The sequence below is a fragment of the Mugil cephalus genome, chromosome 9 (assembly GCF_022458985.1).
Source record: "Mugil cephalus isolate CIBA_MC_2020 chromosome 9, CIBA_Mcephalus_1.1, whole genome shotgun sequence".
NCBI lineage: Eukaryota > Metazoa > Chordata > Actinopteri > Mugiliformes > Mugilidae > Mugil > Mugil cephalus.
This window is the reverse complement of record NC_061778.1, coordinates 5,127,002-5,141,188: the sequence shown is the minus strand read 5'-3', so window position 1 is coordinate 5,141,188 and position 14,187 is coordinate 5,127,002. Positions and strand designations below refer to the sequence as shown.

Sequence of the window (14,187 nt, the reverse complement as noted above, 5' to 3'; positions counted from 1 at the left end):
GCTAAGATGCACCGCAATGAAGGCGGCCTTCTTGAAAAACAACCAGCAAGCACAATCTGTTTATCTGGATATGTGGATTAAAGTTGCAGGGAGAAATGGCCTGTTAACGTTGAGAGCAATAAAAGTGATCCGCCTGCTCATAAATGGTAGGGAGCAGTTGTTGACGTTTTTTGCATTTGGCTGTTGGCTCTGTTGGCTCTGTTAACAGGGAACAGGCACTGGTGCCTTCCATCACTAGGTTACAGTGACCTGCCTGTACTGGTTCTGGGCCAAGTCATCTCTTCACGGAAAAAAAAAAAAAGCAAGAGCCAATAAAAAAAAATCCTGGCGCTGTTTGGCTTTGAGAAATGTACTGTATATGGGGGCGTCACGCTAAGAGCAAAAAGTATTTCCGGCCTCTAACCAACTCTGAGAAAGGGACAAGTCTCTTTTCTAGAACACAGCCGGCACACAATGCATCTGTGCAAACTCCCTACCCTTCCCGGTAAAGTAAATTAAAAAGCATACTGCAAAAAAACGTTGCCTTCCGGCTCTGCTCACCGTTTGAGAAGTGCGCCCCCTGGGGGAAGCTGAGCTCGTGGCTGTGCTCTGCTTCACAGGAGTACATCGCCTTGGCGTCTCTGTGTGCACAACAAAAACAAGAGAAGTCACGACAGATCTTGGGGGGAGATGAGAGCGGGGTTAATTGGGTCAAAGTGTCGTTGGGTGTGTGGACGTGTCGTGTTTTGTCAGAACCTTCCGACGGGAGCGGGATGCTGAGAGGAGGCATTTTCAAAAAGCAGTGCTCTGGCAGCAACCCTGAAACAACCAGAACGACAACAGAGTTAACCACACCTCATTATGTAAAAGATGTCATGAGACTGGATGATGTGGAGGCAGTTATATAGGAGTATAATCTCTTTTGTTATACTGGCGTCTATAAAACCTGCAGTACTGCCTCAGCTTTCTCTGACCTTTCCTGTCCAAAACTAGTCCGTCCACTTTCCCTCATCCCTGCCAGTTTTCTGCTATTTTGACTGAGGTAAAAAGGCGTAACGACACAATGCAGGAGTTTTCCTTCCTCCGGGTAGACTCAGCCGGGATAAACTGTACAACGTGGCTGCACTTGACCCTGCACACAACAAACTCAGAGTCAAGGGGACGACACAGTCCGGGGGCAAGCCGGGCTGGGTGCTACGCAGGGAAACTACTCGAGAGGCCGTGTGACTGGCTTTCTGAGACACGACAAGTCAAACAATCTATTTGTCTCGAGAGAACAAGTGCAGACTGCTGCTGGGTCACATCAACCCTAGAGCAGGCAGAACGTAATTAAAGCCAGCTCTCCCACCAGAGCAGAAAAGACATAAATCTCCGAACACACACTCATCTGATCTTAGAGACGTCTCAGTGCTCGTAAACAGAGACAGGAAGAGGAGGCTGGCGATTCAGAGGGGAGAGACGCAGCAAGGGAGTTAGGAAATTAGAACAAAATGTTGCCTTATTGATTTGTAGTTATTTTGCAGGTGCACGTTAAGCTGCACATCCTCCTGCAGCGTAAAAACCCACAAAACTATGTTGGATATGTATGAAATGTTGGAAAACAGAAATAAAAAAAGTCCCATGAATGTGCTCAGAGTTAAATCACTTGTTAATTCAGACCACAGCAGCACAAAACTAATGGAAATTAGATTTGGAATTACAAATCAATAACAGCTTGAAACAGTCGACTGCTGTTCATTTTTTCATTTTCCCTACAGATGGCTAATCACTTCAATGTGAAACGAGGCCCACGAGACAGGATTCCATACGCATAAATGCAAAAATCTTTACACTGAGCCAGGTCTCTGGTAGCCGTTGCTGACTGACGTGTCCATCCTGCGGCGGATCACTTGTTTCGGGGGAAGGTCCGGGTGCTCAGCAGGCTTTAAACTCTCTTTGGAGTCCAGCATCGATAAACTCTGGACGGATCCCGAGCAGCTCCTGCGGCCTTGAAGGAGACATACAAATAATCACATGTATCTCCGTGCAAATGACACAAAGATGACAAAAGTCAATCACTGCAACGGCTGCCAGCTCAGAAAATGACAAATAATATTTTAACATGTTGAAATGATGGCACATAAGGGGGTACTGTCAGACTTTGGAAGCACAGGAGGAATCAACTGTAATGATAAAACTATCAAGTTTAAAATTATCTGTTCCAGACATTCCTATTTATTCCATTCACCTCCTCACTGTTGGGGGGGAAACTAAATCAATGTGGTATCAGAGGCAAGCTTAAACTGGCTCCGCCTGACAATTATCCCACCTTCAGATATATGCAGTGATTTCAGAGAGGGAGCACTGGAGCGGTTCAGAGGCAGCGGCCTGAGGTCAGGGCGGCAGTGCGGGGCTTTCTTGGGTGCGGGGGACAGCCTCGGCGTCGTGCTGACCGACGACAGGCTGAGGGCGTCCTCCGACTCTCCATCTGTACGGCCCGTGTCCTCCCTGGAGCTGGACTCGGGGCTGCTGACACACACGGTGCTCCTGGGGCCATTCGAGAGCTGTGACGGCGCCCGGCAGAGGTCCAGCAGCGACTTGTCCTGACCTGTCCTCTGTGCAGAGGAAGCTGCTTTGGAGGAGGTATTCTGCTCAGAGGAGTGGGACGACAAAGACTCCATGCTGCCCATGGGTGTGCTGCTTGGACTGCTGCTGAAAGTGTCACCTATACAGGGACCAGAGGACAGGCATACGAGGCCCTCATTAAAACCTGCTACGTAGGGAAGTGACTGTGGTTACATTGTGGCTGAGAGAGGTGGCGTTATTATTAATTTGGAAGCCATGTTGGCTTTCTATTAAAAAGGGCTTGAAGAACAACTAATACGAATGGATCTGGTGAGACGGTGTGTGCAGATATTAGATGCCACTGACAGCTCTGGCAAATCGTGGTGTGATGGCCTGTGGCAGTAATCTCTGCTTTGATACTCACTTTCTGCATCTGCCAGGCACAGCGTTGGGGTGTAGAGGCTGCGGGGTTTTCGGGGCCCCGTGGACAGACAGATGGCTCTGCTCCTGCGAGAGCCTGGCCGGCTCTGGGGTTGTGGCAGAGGCACATTGGGGTCTGGAGGCTGGTGGAAGATCTGTTGATCCGAAAAAACAAAACAAAAACAAAATATTGATGCAGATTTTGGTGCCACTGAATTTTTAATTACCGCCGCCTTAGCTCTCTCGCTGTGCCGATGCTACATGTAACGTCACATCAGATTTTTACATGATATGACTGTACATGACTGTGTATACTATGGACAAACCCATCGTGACGTCACCAATTGGATTCTGAATCTCAAAAATGAGCCTGCAGTCGCCATGTTGGATGAACTTTACTCCGTCCATACTCAGATATCCTAAATATGGACATGTGTCCACCCAACTCTCTGCTACCTGTTAGCTCAGGTTACCACCAGCTGTCCAGTTGTCATAAATAGTGAAATAAACTAAAATCATTTTTTGTACCAGGCTGTAAACATGTTTAATAATGCTGTAAATTTGGGCTTTTTAACATGGGCATCTATGGGGATTTGCTTCCCTTTGGAGCCTCAAGAGGCCACTAGATGAACTTCAGTTTTTTGTAATTCCACATGGGCTTCATCACTCAGACCTGGATGCTGACGCTTGGTTTTACACTCGCCGCAAATGCATCTGGTGGAAATCCAGTGTAAGGCAAAGCAGTCAAAAGCTTGGCTGTGCTTCAGCTCAAAAGATGCAGAATCGGCAACCTATGCTCGAGTGCTCCAAGGGGATGTGGTGCAGGGGGAGGCAACACCTCGAATTTAATTAAACATCTGAGGATGCATGGCATTTTTTTTTCTTAAAAAGGCAGAGAAACGTACGTCTTTGATAGCCCCACAAGACAATAAGTTTTTGTAAAACAGTGGTGTGTCCAGAAAAGAGGAAAAGCCCCTATAAGGACAAAGCTAGCACAAGTTAAATACATAACACAGATAAAATAAGCTGAAGCTCCGCAGCTGAACAATGACTAACCTTGTTAAAGTTCTCGATAAGTATTTCCACCACGATGTTCTGGAACTTGATGTTCATCATGGCGGCCACGGTCTCCTCCTGTGAGCGCATCAGAGTGGGGCCGAAGATGACGCCCAGGTTGGACACGGTCATCAGGTTGAACTTATTCTGTGTGGAGACTCTACACGTAGGAGACACGGGCGTTACCCAGCAGTTAATTCCTGTTCGCTGCTGATACTCCCATAATGTAAACTCAATTCGTGTCGGCTGCCAGGGCCCTGACAGCTTCAGAAACACCTATGAATGCATTGAGTAATCCAGAACCGTGAAGACAGTTTAATTACTTTCAGCAAATTTTAACTTCTCTCACAGGGCCACTCTTTTGTTTTTTTCAAAGGCTGCACCGTGACAGATTCTGTACACGTACGTGACAAGGTGCTTTATTAGCAGCTCCAGCATTTCCTTGTTCCTCTCTGGCAGCTTATGAACCAAAGCGTGGACAGCACACACCCTGTAGTTCTGGTCGTCTGACTCTGATAAAAACAAACAAACAAAACATGATAATAATTAAAATAATTAGGCAGGTGATATATCACACCAGGAATCCTGAGTTGGAAATGATTGACTCCTGGAATAATAAAAATATTTTAGATTTTAGAGCTACCCAATAACCATTAGACTGCAGATTGCAGTAATGACTATATTGTCGTGATAGTGTCTGACCTACTTTGTATTCCAGTCAGAACTGTCCAAATTGAAATCACAGTAAATGAATAAAAAAGATAAAAAAGAGAAAGGATTGCCAAGGCACTCTATGGCAGAAAAAGTATAAAAAAGCCATATTGGGTTCATCAGGGCATAGCAACAGGAAGTAGGACAAAGCTTAAAAAGGGCACCAGCAGGTTCTTAGTGGGCGGAGCCTTCCCATTACATCACACACCATGTGACTAACAGCTAGTAAGTTACCAGAACCCTGAAATGAATTAAAAACACACTGACAAAAGGACATATCACTAAAGAGTAGGGGTTAACCTCCTGAGACCTAAGCATTTGTTTGGAATGCATCTTAATTTCTTTAAGATAAGATTAGGATCTTTAGGTATTTGGGATTAGTAGAACCTAAGAGGTATAAAAAATATGCATCATCTTTGAACTGGAAGTAGGTTCACACAGGGATTATTTCATATAATAATATATACACATACATATACACATATTACATTTTAAGTCACCAATGTGTAACCAAAATATAAAACTGTTTATTTTAATGCAAAAGCAGAATTGGAAACAATGAAATCCCAAGGTCCTCAAACGTGTACTTGTGAATTTGTCAAATTTACATGTCATATCAAACTAGAAAAGTTAATAAGCCTGCCAGAACATGACAGACAAAAGTGTCTCTTATGAGGACAACAGGTCTAAATGAAGCAGAACAAGCTGCAACAAACCTAAAATGAAATGTCCCCACATGAGGACACTGGGTCTCAGGAGGTTAAAAGTAGGAAGCACAGCACAGAAAAAAGGGGAAAGGTCACATTCCTCATTTCTTTCCCCGGCCTTAATGAGGAATGCGATTTTTTAATTTACCTGGTTCTGGTAACCTACTAGCTGTTAGTCACACGGTGTGTGACATAATTTGAAGAACCTGCTGGTGCCCTTTTTAAGCATTGACCTACTTCCTGTTACTATGCGCTGATGAAGGCCAATATGGCCACAACGCATAGGCCCATGTGCTTTTAACCAGCTTGGCCATGCTTAAATAAAGGCGTTTTCTACCACCTTTTCTCTTTGTTGACCTCTCACCTCACCCATCACAAATAGAGCATCCGAGGAAAGAACTATTTTGAAGTCTCCTTGTGTCTTCTTAGTAAAAAAAGATACTTCCTGAAACTGCTATAGATCCACTTTTCATATTCACATTCAACTGAGACAGCCTCACGCACAGAGACGTGTAGAAAGACACGAATGAGCAGATTTAACCAGTTTAACGTCTCAGTTTGACATGGCATGAGAGCGATGCGATGCGCGCAGCATGCAGCCATTTTTCTGAGATGGAAACGGTTTAACTGGTTCAATCTGGATTCATTTGATTTTCCTACGGTCTTAACGTAGCGCCGCCAAAGCAGCCACACTTTAAATTTGAATCTGTGATCAAAATCTTTTTTCTTTCAAAAAGCTAAAGATACTGATACGCTTTAGGTTTTTTATTTTTTTTTCTCAAAAGTGATATATTTTATTTCCAGATGTGATTTACCCACTAACGTCACTGGTTAACAACTTCATTTTCTACTGCAGGTTTCTGTGTATGTCCTGAATGTGACCATGCTGTGTCAGCTTAAGCATGTGTCTTTCATGTATAGTAATAAAAGGGAATGGAGCGGTTGGTGGAAATATTGAATGTATTACAGCTGTTAGTAACTCGTCATCACTTACTGACGGCCATGATGAAATCTTTGTGGAGCTTGAAAGTCATCAGAGGCTCGGAGAGACACCTGGGGAATAACAAAAAAAAAAGAACAGTTGTCATTTACTTCCTGGGTGACACGGGTCTTTTGTATGCAGCCACCTTCCTTTGTGAGCCAAAGGCAGCAGTGAATGTGTGACTAACACCAGGGGAGGTATGACAGAGGCATTGTGAAGGCCATGATGACTCCTGACAGTTAAGGACACGCAGCTAGCGGGGCGAGCTGACCTGAGGTAATTCTTCAGACCGCTGGTGATGGTTTTGTTGTCCCACGTCTCTGGATCCAGGTCCATATCCACAGGTGCCTTGGATGCTATTGGAAACACATTTTACTTTTATGCCCACACGGCTATTAAGCTGTAAACTATCCGAAGAAACCAGTGCAAGCTGACACGACCTGGCAGGCTGCTAATTAAAAATAGAGACTTGCGTAAAGAGAGTCTGAAGTGCATAAGGGTACACGAGCGGTGTCTCACAGAGTCAAGCCTTAGAGAGATTTAAGCAATTCACTCATTCATTTCCTGTTCAAATGGATGCAAACAGGATTACGTTGCGTAATTTAATAAAACAATGACAATGTAATATGAGGCCAGATGGCTGTTGCACAGTCACACCACAAGGAGGACCTCTTTCCTCACGGTACAGGGCCACAGCTTGTTTGCTAAAGCACTTGAATCAAGTTGATGGTAAAATCTGAGCCGTGCTGCTGATTTATGAGAGCTTTAAAAGGTATAAAAAGAATTACCGATCACTAATCACACTAGGTTTTCACTTTTAATTTTCTAAATCGGATTTACTTACAAAAGACAGTCGTCATCAGCTTCTGCACTTTGGAGTTTACCCCTCCAATCCTGTACAGTCCCATTGTGTTTATGCCTATGTGAAAAATCAAGCAACAAAGATTATTTTTTTTCTCCCCCCTCCAGTTATTCCATCGCAATGCGTTGCCATGTCTACTAATGAACGAAGCGCATTGTTAACAGCAGAGCACAAACAGAGGTGCATTCAAGTCGTTTGACACACGAAAGCTGAGAGATTTAAACGCCTCACCTCTCATCTCGACCAGGTCAATGCATTTCCTTACGAAGTTAAAGCCTGCCTCATTAAGGAACGCTGTAATACAACACAAGAGCAGGGCTGACACGTCAATTACCGCCTGGGTTAACCGCACATCATGTAGGAATAATAAGCTTTCCCTTATGACTGCGCCCAGACTAATAAGATACAACCTCTGTGCTGGGAGGCTCTGCTATGTCAGCTGAGTAGGCGCGTGTCAAATACAATAATTGCGTTAATGAACAGAGGTAGCCATAGGTAAAAAAAAATTAATAAATAAATATTTGTTTGCTATGTATGTGCTGGTAGTTTGATCTCTCTTATTTTAACATTTATAAGCTAAATATCTGCATGTCACTCATGAAAGTGGTTTGGAAGAAGAAAGAAACAACACTTACTCTCTTCCTTTTTGCTTAATATGGCTGGTAGGTTGTAAATCTAGGGGAAGATTAGAAAAAGCATAATTAATGCAAAGAACCCAAAACAGGTTAGTGCCAACCCGTTTTCTCCCCTCTTTCTTGCGCTTTAAGTAAGACTGTGCTATTATTAGCACAAATAAACGATGAGGTCATGATTTGTTAAAAGTACGTATCTCGAAGCCACCACAAGAGGGTGCCAGTGATAAATAATTCAGTTGTGGTATTGTTTTCTTGACAAGAAAAAAAAAAAAAAAAGGTAAAAAATCAACCTGGTCAAATGGCAGCCTGCATCAAATGAATATTTCAAAGCCAAACAGTCAGAGTTTCTCACCGGCTCTTTGCCATCCATGGCTTCCAGCCACAGCCTTCTGTTGGACTCTGACAGTGCCTGCAGTGTCATAACGCCATGCCTGGAAAGATTTAAGAGAAAAGCTGGTCTCAGCCTGATCTCATTGCTGTGGGGCCCCTGGACAGACCATGTTTACACTGGCTGAGACCACTATAAAAGGACTAGTGTAACTAAAATAGCTTGTGTGCAAATGCTTGACTTCAAACTGTGCCCTCAGTTGGCTTTGTGCTTCACATTCCACTCCCAATTAATAGCTAAGTGATTGTTTTTTTTGTTTTGTTTTTTTGTTTTTTTTGCACTCAACATGCATATATACACCTTACCATGTACTGCATAGGCCAAACTGGCAGCATGAGTAAATATGTGCACTCGATTTGTTCCCCTGCTTCATTTGGTGTTAACAGAATAGTACAACATCATGTTATGATACTGGCAAACAAGAAACTTCACCCCACCCAGTAGTGATAGTTAGTACTAGCATGGCGCCGTGTCAACTTGCATGTGTTACAATTAACAGGTAATTTAAAACAAGTTACAAAAAAAAAAAAAAAAGCCCCCCACACTCATTTTTAATGTCACCTCCAGCACTATTGTGTTACGCAGACAGTTTGGGATTTATTTGACCAGGTTTTGAGCTGTCTTATATCAGTGGCTCCAACCCAACAAATTGGCTGTGGAAATAAATATTTATATTATATGTGACGCTCATAACGCTGAAAACATTTAAAAATTCAACAGCATCGTCTCTGCCGCTCGAATACATAAAACAACCTGGTGCGAGTCTTGATTGAAACTAGTTTCTGCAAACTTCCTGAGAAAACTGTTGACAGCGAAGTGTGAGCATTATCCAGAGCACCAGGGACATTATTTCTAGAAAGAAATGATGCTGCTGAATGTTTAATAACAAACTTTTTTATTGCTCTGAGCACCACAAATGAAATTCTATTCATTGGGGGTGGTAGTGGATGTTTCAGAGATGGGCATCTCAAAATCTGGGCAAATAAAATAAGAGAGCTTGCATGGCCGAATAACCCTTTTAGTAATTCCGGTGAACCAAACCTTTAAAAATGTCATTCTGAGATGGTTGGGCTGATCACTGCTCGACTATGAGGTGTAACAGCAACTTTATTGTAATGAATGGATGAGCCTGAAGCTGACTGGAGCTTGGCCCACATTGTCCTTGTGGCTGGAACACGCACCTTGGGGCATCACAGTTTATGATAAATGAGTTGTCCTGCAAATAAACTGCAGTTATTGTCCGTGCTCAGCAATACTCACCAAGGGTGAGCAGTGCTGGGCTCGCTGCTGCAGTGCAACATTAACATACATGAGCTAGGTTTATATTCTGAAGTAAACATCACAGTAATGAGCTCACGTCAAGCTCTCGTAACACATGGCTCCGTGATTTCAGCCAGTGTTAATCAGCTGACAGCCACTTTCTGATCTTTGGCCAGTGCCTAGTTCTATATTCCACTACTTTTTTTTTTTTTGGAATATGATTGTGGAGTAGCCAAATATATACAAATAAATTATGAATGTCCACTAACAGCTACAGGATTTCAAAGTTTCCAAGACAGGAAAAAAAAAATGATCAGTTCAACGTCTATATCCCTTAGCCCATATCAACCAGGTGATGTCTGATCTTGTGAAGTGGTAAGAAGCATTTCATTAGGTTTGGGTTTGAGATTGAGATTGAGTGAATAAAACGATTAGCAGCACACATGCAGCAACATGCAACTGCACTGTAAGGGCAGCACTGGTCAGTTCACATACCGGACTTTACAGAAAAACTGAAGCGGTCTGAAAAGTGTTCCACGATAGATGTCATTTCTACATTGACACGAACACACAGAGAAAAGACGGGATGGGTTCAAAAAAATAGGATAAACGATGATGTTGCAGACATACAGCAAACAAAGAGCTTGAGAGGGAGAGGACTTGAGGAACATGCAGGGCACAAACAGAGCTGGAGACATCTAACACTGGTAAACTGAGTCTTTGAAGATGTTAATCAAACCTGAACAACTCTTGCATGTTCAAATGTTGTGTACACCAGCAGTAATCTGGGTTAATTTTCTGTATCAGGACTCAAAATGCATGAGAACAAAACATCTTGCATGCAGTTCATCAGGCTTAAAATAAGTTAGTAGTAACTGCAAAATGTATATGTATGCAAGTACCATGGTAACCGTTTTCCACTAGCCAGTTTATCATGTAGTAGATTGTGCAGCATATTAAGATCAAATGGGAAAAAAAATAAAAATGTAGCACTTGTGGCTTTTCCCAGCTAGATGTGACGCTTACAGCATTAAATATCATTTCACATTCTGTGCATGATTTCAATCCACATAAGCAACAAGACGTTTTTTTGTACGTATCACAGACCTCTCCACCACTTCAATGTCAAAGCAGAAGCGTTTGTCGATGGAGTCTGTTTTCCTCCGAATGCAGGACTTGAGCTTGAACATCTCTGGCTGATTCAGGACGAGACCGTTCTAAAAATAAGCCACACCACTCATTAATCAACAGCGAGCAGAAACGGAAAGTCGAAATATGAATATGAATATATATGGATTCTGACGGCACAAATGCAAAAAAAAATAAAAAATACAATCCTCCAATTAGCACTTGTGCAAACTCATTGCATCATCTGCATACGAAGTAAACCTGTTCAGCTGGTTCTTTCAGTCTTTGAGCTCCTCTTGTGATTTATGGATTTCGTTATCTTCAAGACAGTTTTTATCTACCTCGAGTTAACGAGTCTTGTTTTCTGCGCCGACTTTTTCTCTTTTTTCCCCTCTGAGGTGAGACATCCTTGTTTCACCCACACAGACTACGTTTGATAGCTCTTTTTTTCCCCCCCTCAGCTTTCATCATTTTCACACGCAAGCTAAACTGCGCTAAACCAAACTACCTGTTTTCCAGCCGACTTAGTTTCAGTGTTGCTCATGGTGAAGGACTTGCTGCCCTTCTCGTATGTGCAGTAGTGACGTGTCCAAGTGCATCCCAGGGGACCTAGGACAGAAAAGTGAAGAAGAAGAAGCCAGAGGGATTTTTTCTCTGAATAGCAGCCCTCTGGAAAGACTTCTAAAAACACAATCTGCAATTAAAGCGTGATAAATCAAAAGTTGTTTATTGCTGCTGATAAAAATCTACCATTTGTGGTAAAACCCCCTCATTTGAGAGCACATCAAAGTGAATCGGTAAACAGGATGACTTATGAGCTTTGTATGAGGGGATCTTTTCAGCGGGGGCCTGGGAGAACTCAAGACATGTTTATGGTGATAGATGTAAAACCAGGCATTTATAACGAGAGTGAGAGGGAGGGGGGCAGGGGCGGTGGGAGGGGCTGGTTGGCTGGGAACCAAGCCAGGAAGACTCACGTTTCTCCTGGACATACAGGAAGCCTTCCATCGTCCACTGGCCGGGGGGTTTATAGTCCTGATCTGCAGACCTTATCCTCTTCATCAGCTTCTCCACTTCCTGCTTGGTGCTCACAAAGTTGTTTCGCGTCTATGTGGAACATGTAGGATTATCTTATCATGCCATTAACAGATAAACCCGTTTTTGCTGTTGTTTGTTTTTGTTTGTTTTTGTTTTTTACACAAATTCTGGCCTTATACTGCCTCCAACAATTAACAATAATAAATTTCAGCCAACTGAAAAAAATGCTTCATATTTTTGCAGCTGCACTGGAACACCTGGGGAAATAAATAATTAACACATGTGCAAACCATTTGGAAATAAAATCTCAGCATCCATCTCGAAGACTTCTCATTTTTAAGAAGAAGAATGACGCGGGAAAAAATTTGGGCAAAGACTCGGATGTTAATTTTCTTTTTGTTTTTTTTCAAAAAAAAAAAAAAAAAAAAGGTCAACGCGGGGCTGCTTCGTGTTTTCTCTGTGCGACGGAGACGGCCTCACCTTCTCCACATCCCGTCGAGAGCTCTCCGCGTCCGAGATCATCGAGACAGAGTTATACGGTGAGAACTGTCAGGGTAATGGCGCTGACATTTTGGGTCAGGGAGAAATTCGGAGCCTCTGGCTGAGAGAGGCGAGGTCATATCAATGACGGCAGCTTTAGTTTCAGTTCAAAGGTTTTTTTTTTTTCTTTTTTTCCTCCATTTCATTTATTTATTTATTTTTTGACACAGCGCCATTTAATGTCCCGCAGTAACTGTCTGCAACGCAACACTGAAACTATTGATCCGCGGTGCAGCAAAGAATTTCATTTAATCACACAGCTACCCGTTTGTGAAAACCCTGCTTGTTATATCAGGGTACGATAAGCTGCAGAATTTGATTACGTGCCTGGTTGCCTTTGTATACAACCCCTGAGGTGTAAAGACTTACGTTCTGTAGGTTGAACTGGAGCTGCTGTTTGTACGGCTCAAATTCGTGAGCCAGCTCGTATCCTTCATGGTAGAACGTAAACAGACCCTGAAGAAAGGCCAGGAGCTGCAGAGAAACGATATTTAAACGGGGATTTATCGGCTTAATGAACATTACAGAGCTTGATCACCAATTCACACCAAGGAGCACGTTTAAAAGGTAAAGTAATTACTTTTATAGTCTCACAATTACAATTTCGCATCTATAAAACAGAATGAATGCAGTCTGTGGGGAATTTTTATTTTTCAGGCATGCACTAAATTATTATACTGTCATAGAAACGCTGCATGATTAGTTTTCAATCCTTTTGGCAATGTCACTCAGGATATCCACTTCTGGAGTAAAACTAAATGAATTACAAGGAATTAACATCTTATTCTTATTATTATGAATCAGTGAATGTGATGAAATTAATTCGTCCATGCTGGTGCCCTGAACACTGCAAAAAAAAAAAAAGTTTTAGAAAGTTGTGGTTCTTTATAGCTGACAGATATTGATCTGGGTTCATGCAAGCAGCCTTGACCGTCCTGAAAAAGAAAATCACTGGTAGTGCTGTTGGAAGAAAAACTGATCCCATCTCTGCCGCGGAGGATCCCACAAACACGGAGCTGCTCTCGGTCAAATCCTCAGACACAACCACTGATTTGATTTTTAGGACGAGGCTCGGTGTATCAAATGTTCAAGGATGAACCATCTTATCTGTGCCCAGATTCATCAAAGGCGAGCTCGGGCCTTGTCATTTCTCCCAGGAGCCTGGAGATTTACATTTCTGGCCTGGGCTCATGGGGAAGTTGCCAGTGGATGTAAACAAATCGTAGTGGGGCTTTTAAAACGGCCGCTTTGCTCCCGTCTCACGTTCCCCGACATTTAACACCTAGAGGATTTAATGTTTCCTGGTAACTTCTGCACTAGAGATGTTAGAACTGACTCCACGTGAGGCTGTTTCGCATTTAAACTTAAACAGCAAGCGTTTGACCTAATTTTATCCGAAACATGAGAGAGAATGTGGGATGGAGATGACAAATGTGACGAATGCACAAGTAGATATCTCTACACTGATCAGCCACAACATTATGACCACTCAATGTTCTGCGGGGAACCTTTGGGACCTGGCATTCATTCAAGTGGATGTTACCTAGACATGGGTTGAGACATTGTACCAGAGCAACATGCAGATACTTGATCAGTTCGAGGTATGGGGGAATTTGGAAGCTGAGTCAGTAGTTTGGACTATTTTTATGCATGGAAGGGCCCATTGTCCTGCTGGGGATAGATGCCGCTATTAGGGAGCGTCGTGCCTGCATCGGGGGTTAGGGTGCCTGGTCAGCAACAATGTTCAGGTGAGCAGTCCGGTTTAAATACCGTCTACATGAACACTAGGACGCAGCAGAATGCTGCATTGCAACAAGATTATTAAAGTTATTCCCTTTAATTGTCACTGGTTTTAATGCAGTGGGTGTATGTGTGTTCTTGTGAAACAGATGCATAACTCTGTCTGCCTTCACTATCCACTCAAGGGAAGAAAAATA

At 43.0% G+C, this 14,187-nt stretch overlaps 1 protein-coding gene across 4 annotated transcripts in view; it reads right to left on the bottom strand.

Annotated features, from left to right (window-relative positions):
• The window catches only part of LOC125013091 (rho GTPase-activating protein 42), a 63,151-nt gene that overhangs the window by 1,609 nt on the left and 47,355 nt on the right, over window positions 1-14,187 (bottom strand). The window contains exons 7-24 of one of the 4 annotated variants that reach the window (XM_047593394.1): window positions 12,620-12,724; window positions 11,650-11,779; window positions 11,181-11,281; window positions 10,652-10,761; window positions 10,040-10,096; window positions 8,249-8,327; window positions 7,897-7,936; window positions 7,493-7,555; window positions 7,244-7,318; window positions 6,671-6,755; window positions 6,412-6,470; window positions 4,406-4,511; window positions 4,000-4,159; window positions 2,948-3,098; window positions 2,288-2,695; window positions 1,810-1,966; window positions 736-798; window positions 541-620 (exon numbers count right to left, since the gene is read on the bottom strand). In XM_047593394.1, the coding sequence (XP_047449350.1) occupies window positions 541-620; window positions 736-798; window positions 1,810-1,966; window positions 2,288-2,695; window positions 2,948-3,098; window positions 4,000-4,159; window positions 4,406-4,511; window positions 6,412-6,470; window positions 6,671-6,755; window positions 7,244-7,318; window positions 7,493-7,555; window positions 7,897-7,936; window positions 8,249-8,327; window positions 10,040-10,096; window positions 10,652-10,761; window positions 11,181-11,281; window positions 11,650-11,779; window positions 12,620-12,724 (2,029 nt within the window). The remainder of the gene's footprint in view (window positions 1-540; window positions 621-735; window positions 799-1,809; window positions 1,967-2,287; window positions 2,696-2,947; window positions 3,099-3,999; window positions 4,160-4,405; window positions 4,512-6,411; window positions 6,471-6,670; window positions 6,756-7,243; window positions 7,319-7,492; window positions 7,556-7,896; window positions 7,937-8,248; window positions 8,328-10,039; window positions 10,097-10,651; window positions 10,762-11,180; window positions 11,282-11,649; window positions 11,780-12,619; window positions 12,725-14,187) is intronic. The other 3 variants (XM_047593395.1, XM_047593396.1, XM_047593397.1) reach the window with 3 other exon arrangements.